The sequence below is a fragment of the Pectinophora gossypiella genome, chromosome 20, assembly GCF_024362695.1.
Source record: "Pectinophora gossypiella chromosome 20, ilPecGoss1.1, whole genome shotgun sequence".
Lineage (NCBI taxonomy): Eukaryota > Metazoa > Arthropoda > Insecta > Lepidoptera > Gelechiidae > Pectinophora > Pectinophora gossypiella.
The window spans coordinates 4650640-4672417 of record NC_065423.1 but is presented as its reverse complement, the minus strand read 5'-3'; the positions used below and the strand labels follow the sequence as shown (position 1 = coordinate 4672417).

Genomic DNA, 21778 nt, shown 5'->3' with positions numbered 1-21778 from the left:
TGGCTAACCGATAATGAACTGTGCCCCGACCGATTCGATCTATTTAGATAGGCAAGATATAAATAAAACATACTTTAGGTAACTAAAACTAAATTTTATTATACCTAAATACATTAAGCTTAAAACAAAATAACTATGAATACTAATTGTCATGCTTTTTTTCTTTTTTTGTTTTGTAGATGTATTCCTTGATGTAGAAGTCTGAGAAGAGGAATAGTATAAAGATGTTGTGCGGCAGGAAGACGAAGGAGACCCACTTGGGGTACTCGCAGGACGGCTCGAAGATCACATGCCCAAAGTGCAGAATTAGAAGCACGAACTGCAACTGTGGAGAAAACAATAAATATTAAATAAGTAACTACGCCTCGTATTTAGACCAGAATCGTAGCGTCAGGATTTCATGTTTTGCATTGATTTCTATACGCGTATACTCCTAATGGGCGTAGGTAGGTACAAAAATCTTAAAACCCTTACGCCCGTAATCTATACTGGGGTCGACAGAGACACAAGAGTCAGAAGGCAACTTTCTGCCACTCTTGGTAATGTTATAGGTATAAACTAAAGCATACTGACAGGATACTAGTTCATAGCATCAAATAGTCCTTCACTTTATACAGGACTGATTTAGGTACAGAGTTATGGTTTATTACAGACATACTTACTTACAATAGGTAGGCAACATATAGATAAGTAGGAAACAACGTTTAACATTAGTTAATTATTCATTAAATATTATATTATACGTACCAAGGTTATGTCTGACTTGTCAAAGAATTCAATAAATAATGTAGGTAAACACAAGTTGACTGTACCTAGGTAGGTATATTATAAGTACCTACGTAGATCTTGTTTATAACTTTGCCACTGGGCCTGATTGATCAAATAAAATTAAAATTATGGTTATCTGGGCCTAATAGTGACATGAAAATAATTTTGATAAACTAACCTAAACTAAATATTTAAAAATAAATGGGCCCGGATTGTTCTATCTAGATGCCGCTGCACCTTTGTGAGCTTAAAACGTTATGTTAGGTATATAATGTAGCCAGCTTTTTGTGTAAGTAGGAAGAGACCGGAAATACCGGAACTCAAAAAAAAATACAGTCCAGAGTTCAAAGACGTAGCAAAGCAAACATTTTTTGACTTACCACACCCCGGACATTACAGGCTGATCACCCGATTGTCCAAATTCAAATTCAAAAATATCTTTATTCAGTAAGTAACATAGTTACACTTTGAATCGTCAATTTTTACTTAACGAACGTCTCATCCGCCTAAAACTACTGCAGCTTCTGTACCTGTATAGCCGGGGAAAAGAAGCTAAGAAAAACCTCGGCGCAGGGCCCTAGACGTTCTGTCCGAAAGTAAGATAAACCGTGCTTCTGAAGGCATGTTAAGCCTTTAGTCCCGGTTACTACTTACTGATATAAGTATGTATTATAAGGGCCTTTGGCGACTCAATAATAACCCTGACACCAGGGTTGTTGAAGTTGGTAATCCTCCTCACAACCCACACGATAGAAGAAGAAGAGGGTACTCACAATCTGCAGTTGCGTGATGTATTTCTTCCACCAGACGCGGACCCAGTCCTTGCGCACGAGTGACACCAGGTAGTAAGTGTACATCACCGCGTGCACCAACGAGTTGATGCAGCCCAGCATCACGCCGTGGCCGCCTGCCAACAAACATGAGGTAAGTATAACACACACATACATAAAGCCATCTTCCTTCGTATCCCAACCGGGGTAGATCTGGGTACACGCAAGGGTACTACTTCCACCTAAGTACTTTCTCTCACAACATTTAGTCGAGTTTTTGAACCCTCATCAACTCAGGATCGGATTAAAATATAGTATACCTATACTTAGAGCCACAAGTCATCGATAAGGCAACTCCCGACATTTGGCCCGTGAAAGTGTAAATTTAAAACCGCATAAGTTATCTTATAAAATAGGTATATTCAAGGTATACTTAAGAAGGTACGGAAGGACTTCACACATTTGTGTGGGTAGATATAGCATTTTATCATCATCATCTCCCTAGCAATATCCCGTTTTTCACAGGGTCCGCCTAACCTGAAGATTTCACAGGTCGGGTTTTTCACAGAAGCGACTGCCTGTCTGACCTTCCAACCCGTGAAGGGAAAACCAGTCCAATACAGGTTAGGTCACATACTTCCGAACATGCATTTGTCGGGAGTGTGGTTTCCTGGGGGTAGGGTAGATATCGCATTTGCTATACTACTTAAATATCCAAGTTGTCCAAGTATATGGTTATTAACTTTTTACACACAAGGGGAGTGTTTCATAATTAAGTACCTATTTTATTATTAAAGAAAAACATTAGGTTTGAAATTAATTAATTCCGAAGATTTCCACCAGTATTTTGCTTACATTAATTGTAAACTCTCCACACACAGTGGCGCTGGTGGTACCTCGAGCGTTGCGTAAATAGTGTGATCGATCATTCACACAAAAAATACATTCATATGTGCGCAAACTCGAATATAACAAAGCATTCGCGACCCAGAACTCTCGCGGAATGCCGCCTCCATAGGTATGTTTTGTTCTAAATATTTCCACACACGGGAACACATTTCTGGAGGCGTATATCTCAAACTGGTTGAGCAGGTATGCTGATATTTTATATAAGACATAGGAATTAATTTGTTTAAGTAAGTATGCTAGTATTTCTTACGGGTCATTAATTACGGTGTACTTACCTACTTATAGATTTTTCTACACTTTACGACAACGTTCGAACGGTCCTCTATTATACCTCTATATTTCTATAAATATCATCTAGCTACTTATAATGCATTATTTATTTTAAATTGTTGTAATTATTTTTGTCAGATGTTTATTAAGAATAGCTTTGGAGAAGTTATAAATAGGTACTTATAAAACAAAAAATATTTAATTAAAGTAACCTACTTATAAAACTTTCACGTCTAAAACTTATAATGCACATACTTAGACGCGGTAGGTACCTTCGGGATTGGTTTTAGAACAGAGAATTTTGTCACTGAAAGAAAGTGCGACTTTCGAATACATTCCGCTTTAGGGACGGTTATAAGTAGGTACTTAATAAAAAATATCGGCGAGCGAAAAACGTAATATGTACGACCCGATTACTTTACTACTTCTCTACTAGCCATAGAAACGACCAATCAGCTCGCAACAACAAACACACTTCAGGACTCCGCTATCGCGCCAGTTGGTCGATGTCTTATCCCTCATTCAGCACTTATAGAATAAAATAGAAAAAGTTTATTATAAAAGGACGCCACACAAAAAAAAAGACAACAACATCATATCAAATTTCCACTAAAACAATTACAAAAAAGCAAGACGGATGTTTGTCGAAATGATCATAAGGTGGTGGTGGACGTCCTGAGATAAAAGGGCCTCACTCAGCACAAGTTGCGGGCTGATATTATGTGGACCCTATCGCTACCGGTCCATTAGGGTCAGTTGATTCTTTCCGATATAATCCTCTCAGAAAATTATATTTTGTTACCCCACCTGGTACATATTTGGTGCCGATGAAGCCGAGCAGACACATCCCGAGATGATGGTAGACATGAAGGAACGATACATGCGAGAACTTCTTCCGAAGAATGAAGAATACCTGCAAGCACAAACACCGAAGTTTGAATATTCTTGGACCAATACAGCAGTTCTATCTTAAAAAGGATATCAAAATGGACATAAATAATAATATACTTACTAGGGATGTTTCTTAGGGGTGGCACGTTAATCCGTGTTGTTGTATCGTGTGGGATGTGATGTGGATTACCAACCTCATCAACCCAGATGTCAGGGTTGTTATTGAGCCGCCAAAAGCCCCTACTTACATCAGTAAGTAGCCATAACGTGCCTTCCGAAGCACGGATCATTACTTTTGGACAATCAGGTGATCAGCCTGTAATGTCCTAACCAAACTAGAGATTACAAAGTGATTTTTGTGTTATATCCCCACCGGGATTCGAACCCGGGACCTCCGGATCGAGAGCCCAACGCTCAGCCACTGGACCAGGGATCTTCCCGGCTACCTACTCAGCGTAGTAGTTACGAAAGCAATATCAGGTGTCTCTGGGGCCAACTCGAACACCCAGGGTTGATAAGATCGGCCATCGACCTCACAATGACCCATCACCATAGAAAAAGAAGAAAGAAAGGATGTTTCTGGTAGGCAAGGAAACCCTCTCTAGATTTCCATTTTGCACCTCAACCTTTGAGCCATAACGTACAAGTTGTATCTGTCTATTCAGCCTGAGTAAAGGCCACCTCTCTTTCTCGCCTCTCGTCCTGGTTCTTAAGGCTCTAAGGCTATTCCCAGTATACCTATCTTACTGTCTTACAATGTCATTCGATCATTGGCTGGTGGTCTGCCTCTTTCTAACTATAAGGAGGTAGGTATATTTAAGTGATTACCGTGTCGAGCAGGTCCACGATCTTGATGACGTAGTAGAGCCACACCCTGCTGGTGACCACCTGCTCCAGCTCCGAGTCCTCGTAGATGATCTTCTGGCACCAGATGCTGTAGTAGCCTGGGATGTACAGTCTCGTCAGGCACTGAAATGTTTTTTGCCCATTATTGCATACTTAGCCATTATGATTTGAACTTTGTGCGAATGGGTGTTTCTGCGTAAAAAGAACCCTAATTAATTATTTCGTTAATCCGTAAGTTACGCACCTATCTACTTGAGTATGCGGCCTCCCGAATATCTAAGTAATACAGTAACGTCATGTCAAAAATAGATAAGCCTAACATTCTTATTTCAAAATCAAACTTAGGTAGATATTCTTTTTTCGCACCAGCCCTCGCGGCAGGGCAACTGCTTCGACTTCTAGCCGTGAGACGCCTTGCGTAGATATCTTCCGCTGCGTGTATTAGTCGAAGACCTTGATATAATACGCGGCGCGCGCCACGTGGTTGTCATGCAGACCTTGCTGTAATCACTATTTGGACAGGATATTACGTTTACATTACTCAATATACAGTCCTATGGATGCTTCTTCTGTGACCTTTCCGCAGGAAATTATCTGCTCTTTCTAGTACTACTACGACTAAATTGCGGAGGCCTCTTGAAGTCATTGTATAACATTACATTTACGGATCTATACTTATGACAAAGCTTAGGTACCTGCGCAGCGAGATAACCGGACAGGAATATCTGCACGACGTTGTAGACGATGATAAGCTTCTTGATCTCGAAGGCGGGTCTGTCTGCCATGAAGGCGGGGCCCCACGATCGCACGAACCGGTGGTACACGTACATGATGACCAGGATTGGCAGCGGGTTGGATACCAACGGGTAGCTGTTCGTGCGGGGGTCTGTGAACAGAACTGATAGTATAGAAGATGCGTAGATTAGATGTTGGATCCAGCAAGGCCAAAAAAGTGCCAGATCCATCTGGTGACTGGATTACTGTGCGTGTGTGAAATAGTGATAGCTAGTAGCGTAGATTGGAAAGAGAGATAAAATATTGGACCTTTCCAGTTTTACGTGTATTTTGTACAAAGGCTTTGATGCTTAAACACATAGATAAACATGATAGATAATATAGGTAAATTACATAGAACAGGATTTTTATAGCCTCTCTGTCGTTATGTACCAAGCGATGCTTGCCTACAAAATGTACCTACTTTTCTGTGGAAGTACCTACAATAACAAGAATGCTGAGTAAGTTAAGTAACTTGGTTGGTACTTAAGAAAGTAGGTAGTGATTTTATAAAATATGTAGTTTAAAATAATTATGTGTATGTATAATGTTGTATAGGTAGTTAAATAAATCACATAAAGCCGGGTACACCCAATATTATCACAGTGTTGTAAATTACGTATTAATCATTGACCACGTTTCTCACCTGTTTACAGGCCGTCACCCTTTTGTTTCATACTCTAATGTTATACAAGTCTATACATATTAATTTATAACCGACGATTTAAGGAAGTAAGTATACTTAAGTAAATTAAAAATAGAAGTCCATTACCTGTCTTGTCTAGGATTGTTTTAGCGATTATAACATAATGGTCTCTAAGGCCTTTGGGCGGCTTCAAAGCTCTAACGAATTAGTTGGCTAACTAGCCCAAATATCTTTGCCAACCCCCAGTATGCTTCCTATAAACGATTAGGTAATAGTTACTAAGTACCTAAGGCTCAGGATTGTTATGTAACTTATGGTAGATTTGCAGTAAGTACTTATATAGAAACGCTGAATCGAGGACTCTCACTCGGTACAAAATTTAAGACAACAGGCCTGAAGGTGCCGAGTTGGGCGCGAACCTCGGCTGCGGGCGTCGTGTGAGGAGATTAGATTTGAAAGAATTAATCGAATTTAGGGAAATCTTTGACTAATCCGGCGGGGTCGGTTTCGGGGTCTTGAAGTGTTAGTTGTCGCGAGCTGATTCGCCAGTCTATTGCTGAGTTAGGCCCAAGTGTCCACTCATTCAACCGGAAGTGGTAAGCACGCATATGCAACATACTCCACCGCGGGGCTCTACGGTCTCCAAAGAGTGGAACAATGCTATTGAGCTTGATGGAGAGCATTTGGAATCATTGAACTTCGGTCGGTTTCATTGTGCGTATGGAAATCGACAACAAACTGATTAAAACTGTTTACGTGCTGGCGTTTGAGTAGCCCGATGACTGAGTATATCCCGGCGAACTATGACCTCAGAACTGTATTGTACTTTCTTATAAATATTTAAGTGAGTACTTATATTAACGTGGGCCACGAAAGTTAATAAAAGTGGAAATCTACCCATACTCGAGCATAGAATAAAGAATAATACTACGTATAGAACGCCCACTCTCCGCTCCCCACCAACGGCTGACCTAGGTTTACCTCACCCCCCTCGGTGTTACTTTATTCTCCAATCGTACGGGCGTCAGACGTCACACACACAGATGCGTGTGTACGATAACGTCAATGTGTAGTGTCTGTGTGAAACAAGGCGTTTTTTATGAATTGTCTGGGGTGTCAAGCCTGTAGAAACATAATTTTCATGTGTAGCTTGAAGAACAAACGAACAGGTACAAACTCGGGACAGCGAGACAAAAGACAAACGGGATTTGGTTTACGGTTTCATACAAAATCGCTTGCAATGTGGGTTGTGAGGTGGATGACCAACCTTATCGATCCTGGTGTTAGGGTTATTATTGAGCCGCCAAAGGCCCTTGACGTGGCTCAAGTAACGACTACGTACTTACATCAGTAAGTATAAAAACGGGACCAACGGCTTAACGTGCCTTCCGAAGCACGGATCATATTATTTTCGGACAATCGGGTGATCAGCCTGTAATGTCCTAACTAAATTAAGGATTACAAAGTTATTTTTGTGATATGTCCCCACCGGGATTTGAACCCAGGACCTCCGGATCGTGAGCCCAACGCTCAAACCACTGGACCACAGAGACCGTTAACAGTAAGGACTTAAGACTTTAATAGTAAAGACATTGGCTTCTTTACTTTTTCAAATTGTTGTTTCTTGTACTCGGGTTTTATCTGCCTAAAGCTCAGAGACTAAAAGTTAAGTAATAAAGTTCTTTTTACATAAGTTTTGCGTTTTTTTACTGTTGGGAGCGTTCCCAAAGTGGGAGCATTCTAGGGAATGACGCATCCCTGATAGAGACCCCAGGGGTACATGGTGGGGTAAGAACCAGGGGCACGTGGTTGGGTAGGAACCATGGGGAAGGGAACCCTAGGAGCATGACTGCAACTCGCACTTATCCGGTCTTTTAATATGCACATATGCATAATTAATTTGATACACTTGCTAATTTGCTAAAGTAGTTACAGACAATACAATAGGTAATTAGGCACCTATTTTGGGTGGTTAGGTAGGTTTAGGTAATTTGGGTTTTGTATGTATCTATTAGGATTTAAAATATATTCACGCTGTTGTGAACGGTGCGGCGCCATTCCGGTCTAAACCGACAAGCAACAGCAGCGACAAAATCAGAGCAGCGTTTACAAGATCTCGACGCAACGCGCCAAATACGGAAGACTCGACCGAAATCCTCCTGTAACTGTAACACACTCAATTCGTCAGGCCAGCTTTATTGTGTACCGTGTGATCGGACCTTCGAGTCGAAGTTCGGTTTCGCCAGCCACATCAGAGCCCACTACAACAACGACCTGGATATTTAGGAGTCGCCGTCTCCGGATACGGTTTGGACGACATGATGATCTTCTATCGTATGGGTTATAAGGTGAGTTACCAACCTTATCAACCCTGGTGTCAGGGTTATTATTGAGCCAGCAAAGGCCCCTGGCCCATGGCTCATGTAACGACTACTTACTTACATCAGTAAGTAGTAACGGGGACCAACGGCTTAACGTGCCTTCCGAAGCACGGATCATCTTACTTTTTGGATAATCAGGTGATCAGCCTGTAACGTCCTAACCAAACTAGGGATCACAAAGTGATTTTTGTGATATGTCCCCACCGGGATTCGAACCCGGGACCTCCGGATCGTGCACCCAACGCTCAATCACTGGACCACGGAGGAAATACACCTACCAACCTAAGTAGGTTGTATCTTTTATGATGATGATGATTAGGTACTTACCTAATACCTACCTAAACCCTAATCATCATCATCATAAAAGATACAACCTACTTAGGTTGGTAGGTGTATTAGATAGGTAATTTGTAAGATAAAAGCTACTATTAGATACAATAGGTATATACCATTACTAATAAGAAAGTAAAAAGGATTACTAATGAAGAAGTGATAGAAAGCGAAAGGGAAAGGAGACAAATATTGAGAATTATTGAGGATAGAAGAGGCAAGATGATCGGACACTTAAAGACATGAGGAATTTATTAGAAATCATAGAAGGAAAGACCACGAAGAGCTTACGTGGCACTTTAAGAGAAGGCGAACGACTTGTCTTGTAAGGAACTCAAGGAATTGGCCTTTGATAGGCAAGAATGGAGAATGCAACACCGACAAGAGCGTGGCTCTTAAATTAGTGATGACTTACGTCAGAAATTCAGATAGCTGTCCGCCTATGAACAGAGCCGGCCCTGGGTACTGCTTTCTCATCAAACTTTTCGGAAAAGTCACTATTTCTTCGAAATTCTTGATGAGTCCATTCAAGTTACACATCCATCCAATCCCACCGCCTTTGTTGACTTCAATGTTGGATAGTATGGCTCTCATCTTTAATGAGTTCCTCTAACTGCTCGGTGCTCTTTTTATGATGATGATGTCTGGTGGGTGCACATACTTACCGGCGAGTTCATCGTTGACGTAGTGGTAGTAGTGTGTGATGTTCTTTATCAGCGTGCCCATACTGCCGACCCGTCTCCAATCCTGTAGGACAATCAAAATCTGATTTATTTTTATATCACTCAACCGTGGCTAGGGAAACTCATCATCATCAGCCCATTAACGTCCCCACTGCTGGGGCACGGGCCTTTCCTATGGATGGATAGGGAGATCGGGCCTTAAACCATCACGCGGGCCCAGTGCGGATTGATGGTTATTAACGACTGCTAAAGCAGCCGGGACCAACGGCTTAACGTGCTTTCCGAAGCACGGAGAAGCTCGAGATGATAACTTTTTTTTTGTGGTCACCCATCCTATAACCGGCCTTTGCGAAAGTTGCTTAACTTCAACAATCGCAGACCGAGCGCGTTTACCGCTGCGCCACCGAGCTCCTCACAGCTAGGGAAACTCACAAAGAGAAAATTTATAAATAAAAAAAAGACTGACTCGGACGGGACTTGAACCCGCGGCTCTTGTCAAGCCGGGACGAGCGTGTTAACCATTACGCCATCAGGCTCCTGACCACGGTAAGAATGAGATTTTAGTCCTATTCCTAGAGTGTGCTATTTATAAACACAACACGATGTGAGTTCTGCCACTTTGGCACCTTAAGTATATAATCGATCGATTATTAATAATCGAGTGCTTTGTCATCGAGCGTCATTCATTATCATTTGATGGTAATGTGGAGAATAATTACAATTACACGACTGCGATCAGCTTCCTAAGTATTTATTACCGCTACATTCTTGCATAACACGCCGTTTATAAGACTGTTTTGCAGACCAATAAATGGTTATTATTATGTACCACATTTATAACAATGTACTCTAACAAGTGCACTGTACCAAGAGTGTACCAAGTAGTGTATCTCTTTAGTAGCTAGCTATCTACCTATAATAAATGAATCTTCGCTTCCTTGATTAAACATTTTAACACGTTCGCGTAACAACCCAATTTGTCCCTCCTATCCGCTATCGTAGTTGGTCTCTTCATACAAATTAGAGGACGATCATACACATTACCGCCATATAATAACGTCGTGACACGTCAACGTGTACACGCGTTGTGCCCACAACTGTATAGTTGAACCCTGAATTGTATAACGTCATAACGCGTCAGTATTCGACGTACATAGACGTTGTGTCACGAAACATTGCTAACTACCCTAAGTACTACGTAACAACGCCGACGTGTAATGACGTTGCGCGTGTATGAGGACTACCTGTTAACGTGTGAGTGACTTGTAAGTCTTGTAACCAAAGCATAGAATAAGAAATGATACTATACGTGGGTGATAATCAAAATTTCAAGTTTGGTGGCGAACTTTCATATTATTTTTTCGTGAAAAATTGGGTTCCGACATGAAAAAGGATAGTTACTAGCTACGAGGAACAAGTTAAGTACCTCGTGAAAAATTGGGTTCCGATATCAAAAAGGATAGTTACTAGCTACGAGGATCAAGTTACCTCAAAAAAAAATGAAAGTTCGCCACCAAACTTGGCACATTTTGATATTACTTATTATTATTTTTTTTATTTTTTTTTATTACTTAACCCACGTATAAAACGGCAACTCTCCGCTCCCCACCAGCGTCTGAGGTAGGCTTATAACACCCCCCTCGAACATAGTTTAGTCTTGAATCGAATGACGTCAGACATCACACACCATGCGCGTGTACGATAACGTCAATGTGTGGTGTCTGTGTAAAACGAGGTTGTTTGTATGAAGTGTCCGGCGAGTGCCTCAGCTCAGGGCATCGTCTGAGAAGATTATTTTGAAAGAACTAATCGACTCTAGTGAGCCGATAACGTTGAATGAGGGAACTTAACGCTACCAACATTATAAACCTTGTTACAAAACACTCATGGAGTTAAGATGTACAGTCATTTAGCAACCTCAACGTCGTTTGTGTAGGTACACCACAATAATGGCTAACGATCGTCAATATCAATCTGATACGATGTAGGTTGTCTTGCTACAAGTGGTGGCTCTAGCAAAATAATTCAAAGTATACATAATATGTGATCCAAATATCAAGCAACAATTACTTTTATATATACTTCTGCCATTACTTATAAGTATTGTATTTTGGAATAATTATGTTAATATCCGAGTAATGAGAAAATTAGTAATTAATTATCACGTTAAAAAAACTCAAGTAATCAAATTATATTTGGTTTATAATATTATATAGTTTTTGACTCTGAACCGGCGTGCGTGTATGAAACGATTGATGAATGTGGAGGAAGCAAGAGAAGTGTGACAGGATCCGTGGCCTCTGCCTACCCCAACGGGAAATAGCCGTGATCTTATTTTTTTTTATGACACGTACAGTCATGTATACAAATAAGTAACGAAACAATACATAAAGACGACGAGTGCCCGAAAAGTGCTTACTTACAGATATAATGCAATTAAGATCTTATTGAGACATACACTGTTATGCTTAGAGCTTATTATGTATATGTGGAATTATTCATGAAAAGTCTAATTGCATGAACCGTCAAAGTGGCTAGCTTATAAACTTATTACGGATCCGCATGTGTTCCCATTTACCTAATCGTTTGCATCATTTGAGAAATTATCAAGTTCCGTGTTAATATCCTCCTTAACATAACATAATATAAACAGAGATAATGTCCCAGTTGTAGGCATAGGCCTCTCCTCGATCAATCGCAGATGGTGCTTCTGCTACTCCACTTCCAAATCAAGTTCAAATATCGCTGATATTTTTTGAAATATTCTGGAGAATGCCGATTTGATTTGATTAAAAACTTTTCCTTTATCTATCCACCAATCCGCACTGGAGAAGCGTGGTGGATTGTGCTCCATACCCCCTCCGGTTGATTGAGGGGAGGCCTGTGCCCAGCAGTGGGACGTATATAGGCAGTTTATGTTTATGTTATGTTATGTTATATTTTTATCTATAAAATAAATGACACCTGTTCAGATCCATCTGTTCAGATTGAGACTTAGGTACTTACATAGGTATTACTATCAATTTCAGACTTGAATCGGAGAAGAAAATCACAGTATTTAGAGGTAGAGTAGGTAACCTATACCTACCATGTACAACATACTAAGATCGATTGACCACTGGGATTACGACTTGTATACTTTCAGAAATTAAAAGCGCGCGTTCACGAAACACTAAGAACCTATACAGTAGGCACGAACTTAGCAAAGAAACTTGATGACTTCCCATTGACTTTACTGTTAAAGACACATGAAAAAAGTTATGGAAATCTGTAGGACTCTTGTCCTACGGTATGGACTCCCGTCCCGTTTTTTACGGTGTCCGCTTACCTAACCTGATGATTTGACAGGTCCGGTTTTTTACAGAAGCGACTGTCTGTCTGACCTTCCAGCCCGCGAAGGGAAAACCAGCCCAATATAGATTAGGTCACATACCTCCGAAATACATTTCTCACGATGTGTTCCTTCACCGCTGAGCACGTGATAATCATGTATGATCCAAACATGAATTCGAAAACAAATTCGAAAATCATTGTGTTAGACCTATGCTGGGATTCGAACCAGCTACCTATTGTGACTTTAGCGATCTAACAACTGAGCTACCACGGCTAATAGATAAGCACCTTATACTGAAAATACGATCCCACAAAAAGCCTATAGAAAACAGGTTGGGATTTGAAGCTGTGCGTGACGCCAAAGCCACGTTTTCAGTTTCAGCTTTAAGAAAAACTTACAAGTGAGTGTGTGTTGAGTGAAGTCAGTCCGTGATGTACTGGCGTGAGTCCTGGGTCGGGTCGTGGATGCCACCGAGCTTGCAGCACGACAGCACGTGCAACGTCCGCGACACTCACCACAAGATTGCGAGGTTCGTGCCCCGTCGTGAATGGATTTAATGAAGCGATTTCATTAAAATTGTCATTTACCCGGCGACGTAAGAGCAGCCGATACCAAGTAAATTCCTTTACGGTTCAAGCGCCTGCGTATTTTATAAACAAAGGAAACTGTCTGTATGATTCGCGCTTTTATAGTCATAGACTGTCACGAAGCTTTGTCTTCTTAGCAATTCTCACTTTTTTTGGATTTGGTTTTTTTTTGGCGGACAAATCGGGAGCGCTGAGGGGCTCACCCGGTGGTTCTTCCTATAGGTGGCATTACCTATGTACTTTAGTTTGTATTCCACCTCACAACCCATACGATAAGAAGAAGAACTACGGAATATACCTACAGATTATGAGATTGTCCATCTGGAGGAGAACCAATCGCGATTACCTACGCAGTACAATTTTTGCATCGATCTTTGTGTAGACTTTGTTTTGGATCATGTTCGAAGACCTTCAGATACGGTCACGAGTAGGTACTAATATGTACATACATTTTGATACCCTGTCACATTAACTTTTTTGACAAATTAAACCGTAAGTCTCATTAAATGTCAAATGTGATAGTGCGACAGGGTTCTAAAGTGGGTACATGATACTACTCATGACTGTACCTATTCTTGTATAATCGAAGAACTCTTTCGGCCCAGGTTCTATAGAGTCAGGCTCCGTATCCAGATACACAACTCTACTATACATTCCCAAGGAAGATAACATAAGCTCAGGACTATAGCTTTTTTTAACGTGACTTATTGTAGAATTGCCGCAGATGGCATTAACTACTTGTCCGGACAAAACATGTCTATATCTTGGGGTAGTTAGAGGTATATCCATCGCAAGATGAACTAAGTACCCACACCTCACCGAGCTTTCTGTTAGAACAACAGATAGGTAAACACAAGGAAGATATTATCAGGAAAGATGATAACATCAAACCACTATTATCAATAGCTCAAACGTATAACTTTAAGTAAGTAATATAAGCCTGATGTCTACCACCTTGCTGCTTATTTATATTTAAATTAATTCCCGTATAAATTGGAGGAACAACGACCCATTTAATACCTACCGCCAAAAATTTAAGTAAGTACTTAATGGTGCTAATTCCTGCAGACGCCATCTAATTTTATTTTAAGTTATACCTGTCGTTTTCTTATCCGCTGAAAAAGAAAGAGACGGGTAGTCGACAGGCATAAAATTTATGGAACACACGTCAATTTTAAGCAGAAACCCAAAACAACCGTCTAAAAATTCACCTCACAACCTACACGATAAAAGAAAGAAGAATATACTTAACTAAGTACATTTGTTCCGAATTTATTCTGTCCTATTTAGGTCATCCTTTAAGTGTAGTTTAAGCGTCCACGTGCAGTAGAGGTACCTTTAGCTATATTCCTTATTCTATGCTTTAAGTTAGGTATTTATGAAAAAATGCTCTGTCACTTTCTCAATTTTTTTTCTTCAATTCACCCAAAGATATAATTTTATAGACTAAGCACTCGCTCGTTTAGTATAAATTCTAAATCCACTATTAGCTACCTACGTGGTGAAGATTCAGTAGGTTGTTTTCTGAAATCATATGGAGCAGCATTTAATATATTCATGTACTTATATGTGTTTGCATTCCTTAGTTTCATTGCACTGTGGCTCATATTATACAATGGGAATAAATTATTATATTTGTGCTTTATCATCGTGATTGAAGTCAAATCCTTTATGTCTTGTTTTAACCGTGTCAATAAACGGATACATCTTGTGGGGTTTTATAATAAGTAACAGTGGTGGTAGGTACCTACGTCATTGCAATTACGATAGTAAGTACGTAATATAATTTATAAACTATAATTCGTAATTTATTGCTTTGGAAAATAAAACTTTTCTTGAAGTAAGTACAATTAACTGAATCCTCCAAACTTACCTATGCATTAACGACCTCCGTGGTCCAGTGGTTGAGCGTTGGGCTCACGATCCGGAGAAAATTACTTTGTGGTCCCTATCACTTGAATGTCCGAAAGTAAGATGATCCGTGCTTCGGAAAGCACGTTAAGCCGTTGGCTCCGATTGCTACTTACTGATGTGAGTAAGTAGTCGTTACATGAGCCATGTCAGGGGCCTTTGGCGCCTTAATAGTAACCCTGACACCAGGGTTGATGAGGTTGGTATTCCACCCACACGATAGAAGAAGAGAACCTATGCATTGTACAATGACGACACTCACTTTAGCCACTTATAGACTTGCCCGTATACATTGGGGTTTGGGGATTTATCTTAGGAAACATCTACAAGTTTAAGTTTGAAGTCAGATACTAACTATTAATGAAACTTTGTCTAAAGAAGTACCTTACTTACCTATTCACAGTTGTACGGATTATCCCAACTTAAGTAAAGGAAAACACAATAAAACTATATTTTAGTCAGCGGAACAGATTACTTACATCTAATTCATGAAATTACAAATGACAGAAAATGACCATGAAACCATACCTTTGTCATAAATAATCCTTTAGTCTTAAAATAGAGTAGTACTTACCTATTCATAGAACAACACGGACCTCCGCAGTTACCTATGTTCTATGATCGCGTATTAGAAACAGAGATACCTAGAAGTAAATATTTATGTTCCTTGGTTATAAACTTTTAATTGTCTATACACGCAGGCGTATTGTCAAAATGAGCGACATAATGACACTAATACAATATGAGATGGGGAATTACAAATATAATTTCAAGCATACCATACAGTAAATTCTACAAGCGGCCCTTTGCGGGCATTATCATTCGGAGTTCTGTTAGTCTTTCGTTCAAAGTGCTTGGCGATTCTCTGGAGCCAGATGCTCCCCCGGTCATACTACTTCACGGTCTACTTGGGAAGAAGACACATTGGGAGAGCGTTGGGAAGACCATAATGAACACGGCGAAGCGAGGAGTTGTCGTCGCAGACCTAAGGAACCATGGGGACAGTCCACACACCAGCTCGCACACTTACATAGACCTAGCAGAGGACGTAAGGGATCTGGTCAAGAAACTGAACATCGATAAAACCACGCTGCTTGGCCACAGCATGGGCGGTAGAACGGCCATGTCTCTCGCGTTGATGAAGGTGACTCATTCCATAAAGACTACTAATTTAAGTCAATGTTTATAAAGATTTTCCGATTCCTGGGCAAGCAGTGAATAAGGATAAATTTCCATTTAGGTACCTAGTTCCATTTTATAAGTTTACTTAGTGGAACATATTAAAAGTAGGTACCTAGCTGGCTGTTTCTCATGACCAGAGATGTGACGTTCCTAAAGTGGGTCCGTTGTAAAAACTCTTTAATAGTAAAGACACTGGATGCTTTCTCAAATTGTTCTTTCTTGTACTCTGGTCTTATCTGCCTAAAGATTGGGTTATAAAGCTCTTTTTACACCTTCTTCCTCCACCAACCCGCAGTGGAGCAGCGTGTGCACCGGTTGATTGAGAGGAGGCCTGTGCCCAGCAGTGGGACCTATATAGGCTATTTATGTGCTCTTTTTACATAAGTTTTGACTTCTTACGCTTCGTCCGGATGGACTTCATTATCGCGGCAGGTCCCTACACATTTCCTATAGTCGAAAAGCTCCCTATGTCCTTTTGTACCCCTGAAATATGTACCTACTTATACAAAATTCCATGATGATCGATTGTCCTACAATTCACTCTAGAAACGAAATTACTTCTTCTCTCGTATAGGTTGTAAGACCGATTACTGTTGTTAGGGTTACTATTGACCCGCCAAAGGTCCCTGAAATGGCTCATGTAAGGTAGCTGGTGTACCTAACCTAGCCTAATAGCCTAGTAACCAAGTTTAGTTAGGACAAAGCAGGCTGATTACCCGATTGTCCGAAAGTAAGATGATCCGTGTTCCGAAGGGCACGTTAAGCATTCGGTCTCGCGTCCCCGGAGTACTATTTACGAAATTGCAGATCCTAAGTAGCTCGGTGTCTTTAAAGTTTTTAAAGTTGTGAAATCCGTTATTGTTTCAGCCAGAAATAGTAGCTAGCATCATAGTGGTAGACATATCACCAATATCCAACTGTCCGGAGCTAACAGAAACCTTACCGATAATAATGAACGCTATGCAAAAGGTTGACTTTTCGAAAGTTGAACCGAAATTAGTATCTGCAGCTAAAACATACGCGAGACAGCAATTAGAGGCAGTCATTACTGATAATATAAAGATGAGAGCGATACTATCCAACATTGAAGTCAACAAAGGCGGTGGGATTGGATGGATGTGTAACTTGAATGGGCTCATCAAGAATTTCGAAGAAATAGTGACTTTTCCGAAAAGTTTGATGAGAAAGCAGTACCCAGGGCCGGCGTTGTTCATAGGTGGACAGCTATCTGAATTTCTGCCGTAAGTCATCACTAAATTAAGAGCCACTGTAGCATTCTCCATTCTTGTCTATCAAAGACCTTTTTTTTTTTTGACGTGACCTATTGTAGATTTGCCGCAGATGTCATTAACTACTTGGCCGGACAAATGGGGAGCGCTGAAGGCTCTCACCCGGTACAACGTTTAAGACAACAGGCCTGAGGGTGCCCAGTTGGGCGCGAACCTCGGCTCAGGGCGTCGTCTGAGAGGAAAAATATTTGAAATAATTAATCGACCCTAGCGGGTCGATAGCGATAAGCGCTGAATGAGGGAAATCGTCGACCACGCCGGCGGGGTCGGTATCGGGGTCCTGAAGTGTTTGGTGTCGCGAGCTGGTTGAGCCCAACGCTCAACCACTGGACCACGGGACTTATACCTGCCTACTGGATTGTGTCACTCATTTCTATTATAAAATGTGAGCGATGAGATCCTTTATCCGTCACGATAGTGTTCATCATACGAATAGCCGCCTTAGGACTTCGTGTCAAACGTGGCTGCAAGATCATCATCATCATCATCAGCCCATTAACGTCCCCACTGCTTGGGCACGGGCCTTTCCTATGGATGGATAGGGAGATCGGGCCTTAAACCGTCACGCGGGCGCAGTGCGGATTGATGGTTATTAACGACAGCTAATTCAGCCGGGACCAACGGCTTAACGTGCCTTCCGAAGTACGGAGGAGCTCGAGATAAAAACTTTTTTTTGTGGTCACCCATCCTATGACCGGCCTTTGCGAAAGTTGCTTAACTTCAACAATCGCAGACCGAGCGCGTTTACCGCTGCGCCACCGAGCTCCTCAAGCAAGATATCTTCTAATTATTTGTGGAGCTGCCTATCCCATTATGGATTTCAGGCGTGAGTTTATGTACGTATGTAATTGAGTAGTTGTGCGTTGCAGTCCGGACGACCTGCCGGGTATCCGGGCCATGTTCCCGAACTCGGTGATCACCTACCTCAAGGGCACGGGCCACAATGTGCACACTGACGACCCCCTCGGCTTCTATGAGCTGGTCATCGCCTTCCTCAAAGACAACAAGTAACCAGGACATAATATCACATGTGAAAGTGACCCAATATCACACGATTTCATAATCATAAGCTTCTCTGTTGTGTAGGTATTTACCACTTTTTTAATACTGTTTTGGTACTTTGCAAGTTCAATAATGTGTTAACTGCGTTAACACGGTTAACACGTTACGTGGGTAATGTGCGTGGAATAAGTACAAAACAATATATTTGTAATAAGTACTTACTGATTTTATATTTGAATGAATAAAACCTTTTTCCATCAGTTGTTAAATAAAACTTTGTATATACTTAACTACTTAATTAATTTGTAATGGTTCTCTTTTTCATATCCGTCAGTTCTTGGTCAGTCCAGATATCTGGATGTCATGGCTGAATGACATTATCTATTATGAGATTTTTGTACAATTTGGATTGTGTATAGATATTACCTAAATTACGTTTAGCTATTATCCGAACACGAGACAGACATGGAATGGAGATTTTGTTTACTAAACAGACCTACACTATTCTTGCGCGAGCGCTAAAACCTTACAAATACAACAATGCTGGATCTCGAGCAGGTTCAACGGTTCCATTGGTATACAAAACATACGGAGAACTGGCTAAGGGTGTACCTCCGATAATCATACTCCACGGCCTGTTGGGGTCAAAGAAGAACTGGGATTCAATGGCAAAAAAGATTGAAAGTAACACTGGTAAAGCGATTGTGGCTGTAGACGCTCGCAATCATGGTGAAAGTCCTCACGCGGGCTCCCATCTGTACACCGACCAAGCGGCCGACGTGTACCGGGTGATGCGTAAACTGAAAATAAAAGAAGCAACGGTAATGGGCCACAGTATGGGTGGAAGAACAGCTATGACTCTGGCTTTGACTAAGGTGGGTTCTTTTCATATTGAATCGTTTTAGACTTTATGCAACTTTATAGATCTGTAGGTACCTGCAATAGTTTCAATGAAAAATTATGTAGGTATTAAATTAGTGACTTGAATGCTGGCGTATAAGGAATAATACTACGTATAGAACGGCAACTCTCCGCTCCCCACCAGCGGCTGAGCTAGGTTTACCTCACCCCCTTCATACTTTAGTCTTCAATCGTAAGGGCATCAGACGCACACACACACACAGATGCGCGTGTACGATAACGTCAATGTGTAGTGTCTGTGTAAAACGAGGTGTTCTGTATGAAGGGTCCGGGGTGTGATGCGGTGAAGTCTACTCGGTATCCAGGCGAAAACAAGCACAATGGTTTATTGCAAGTAAAGTAATAGACACTCCTTTCTGTTCTGAGTAGGTATTCATCATACGACTATTCCCCATAATACCACTATTCGCCCAAGTGTAAACGATATGGAAGTGTGTAGTGACCAGTGATATATAGGCGATAGCTTAGTGTGGCATCTGCATAGAATTATTATGACTTGTCAAGTGGTTCTATTCAAATCTCCGGGATTTGTTTAATAAATATTTTTCCGTCTACCGCAGAAGCCAAACCGGCTTCGAACTGCTCTGTCGTACAGTAGACATGGCGTAGTTTACCCCAACTTCTCTCAAATTATCTGTTTATTGCAGCCCACAGTCGTGTCCAATTTGATAGTCGTAGATGTGTCCCCGGTTTCCTCGCCTGGCAAGATGGATGACTTCTTTCCAAGACTTTGGGATGTTATGAAATCCGTTAAATTTGAAGCGAAAACCCTTGCTACTGCTAGACAAGAAGCTTTGCATAGGCTCAAAGAGTCTGGTGTCGTAGAAGACTTTCCTACGTTGAATTTTTTATTAATGAACGTGATTGAGAGGAAGAATGGCCAATTTGGTTGGATGTGCAATGTTGTAGTGTTGCAAAAACACTTCGAATACATTGCTTCCTTTCCGCTAGAGCTTGCTGGCAAGTTCTACCAGGGCCCTACTCTGTTCATCGCTGGTGGGGAATCCAATTATGTTCCGTAAGTAGAAAATTGTATTAGAGTTAGCTAATCTTTTAAAACAAAAGGAAAGTTGAGATACACTTATTTTTAGTAGGTAACGATGGACTGTAGCTGCTAAGTCCGTTAGTTTACGAAGTTCGTTTTTATCCCTAGAAACTAGTCTGTGGCTACCCCGATAGGCATTACAGGCGTGAATATATACAGTACGTATTTTCTTCGTCGTTCCCTCACTGCTGAGGATCGCGACCACAGGTTATGGTTTTCCACTCGGTACGGCTATATGCTGCGTGGATCGCCCTCTGTATGCTGCCGCCCACCGTCTTCTTCACGATGTCAGACCACCTCGTAGGCGCCCTTCCTCGCGCACGTTTGCCATCCACTTGCCCAACGATGATCTGCTTCTCCAGACTGTGCTTCGGAGACCGCATAATATGTCCGAAGAAGCTTAGGGCACGATTCCGGCATATTGAGGAGAGCCGCATCGTGATCTTGAGCTCTTTTAATATGGACTCATTCGTACGCATCGCAGTCCAAGGTATGCGTAGCAACCTACTCCAACACCACATTTCGAAAGCATCGATCTTACTGCAATCGCGGCTCTTCAAGCTCCAAGTTTCGGCACCGTACATAAATATGGAAAACACCAGAGCCCGAACCAAGCGCACCTTAGTTGTGCGTCGAATACCACGCTTCTTCCAAATCTTATCGAGATTAGCCACAGTACGTATGCTACTCGTACAAAGATGTAACTACCTCCGTGGTCCAATGGTTGATCCGGAGATTCAGGGGTCGAATCCCGCTAAAGTAACCACCCGTGCTTCGGAGGGAGCGTAAAGCAGTCGGTCCCGGCTACTATTTACGTCAGGAAATATGTAGTCTCCCTGAGGGTTAATGAGGTCGGTCATTGATCTCACAACCTACACTGCGCTAGTTACGTAAGGAAGAATATTATGGTTTTTATACGACTAAGCATGCGATGCCGGAATTTGAATAAAAAACTCCTACTTGATTATTTACAGGCTAAGTGACACAAAGGGAATCCGAGAATTCTTTCCACAAGCAGAAATTCAATTTGTAAAGAAAGCCGGCCACAACGTCCACTTTGACGCCCCAGATACATTTTTAAGCCTAGTCACCACCTTTATTCGGGAGTACTCATTAAAGTAATTCAGAAAGTAAAAATGTATTACTTATTTATTTCCTTCTAGACCTAAAGGACTACAGGAGTAGGGAGTAACCCAAATGCAAACCAAAGAGAATATAAATCGCTTCGTTTTATTGCAA

At 41.3% G+C, this 21778-nt stretch overlaps 2 protein-coding genes across 2 annotated transcripts; one reads left to right on the top strand and one right to left on the bottom strand.

Annotated features, from left to right (window-relative positions):
* Window positions 1–116: 116 nt before the first annotated feature.
* LOC126376123 (elongation of very long chain fatty acids protein AAEL008004-like) lies at window positions 117–13157 on the bottom strand. Its single transcript, XM_050023297.1, has 7 exons — window positions 13001–13157; window positions 9251–9332; window positions 5150–5340; window positions 4437–4577; window positions 3525–3630; window positions 1542–1675; window positions 117–325 (listed from the first exon to the last, which is right to left on the bottom strand). Exons 2-7 carry the CDS (start codon window positions 9309–9311, stop codon window positions 143–145), a joined length of 816 nt encoding a protein of 271 aa, XP_049879254.1. The 5' UTR covers window positions 9312–9332; window positions 13001–13157; the 3' UTR covers window positions 117–142.
* On the top strand, window positions 13034–21661 carry LOC126376388 (protein ABHD11-like). Its single transcript, XM_050023714.1, has 4 exons — window positions 13034–13131; window positions 15887–16244; window positions 20142–20512; window positions 21514–21661. The coding sequence occupies exons 1-4, from the start codon at window positions 13034–13036 to the stop codon at window positions 21659–21661; spliced, it is 975 nt and encodes a 324-aa protein (XP_049879671.1).
* Window positions 21662–21778: the final 117 nt, after the last annotated feature.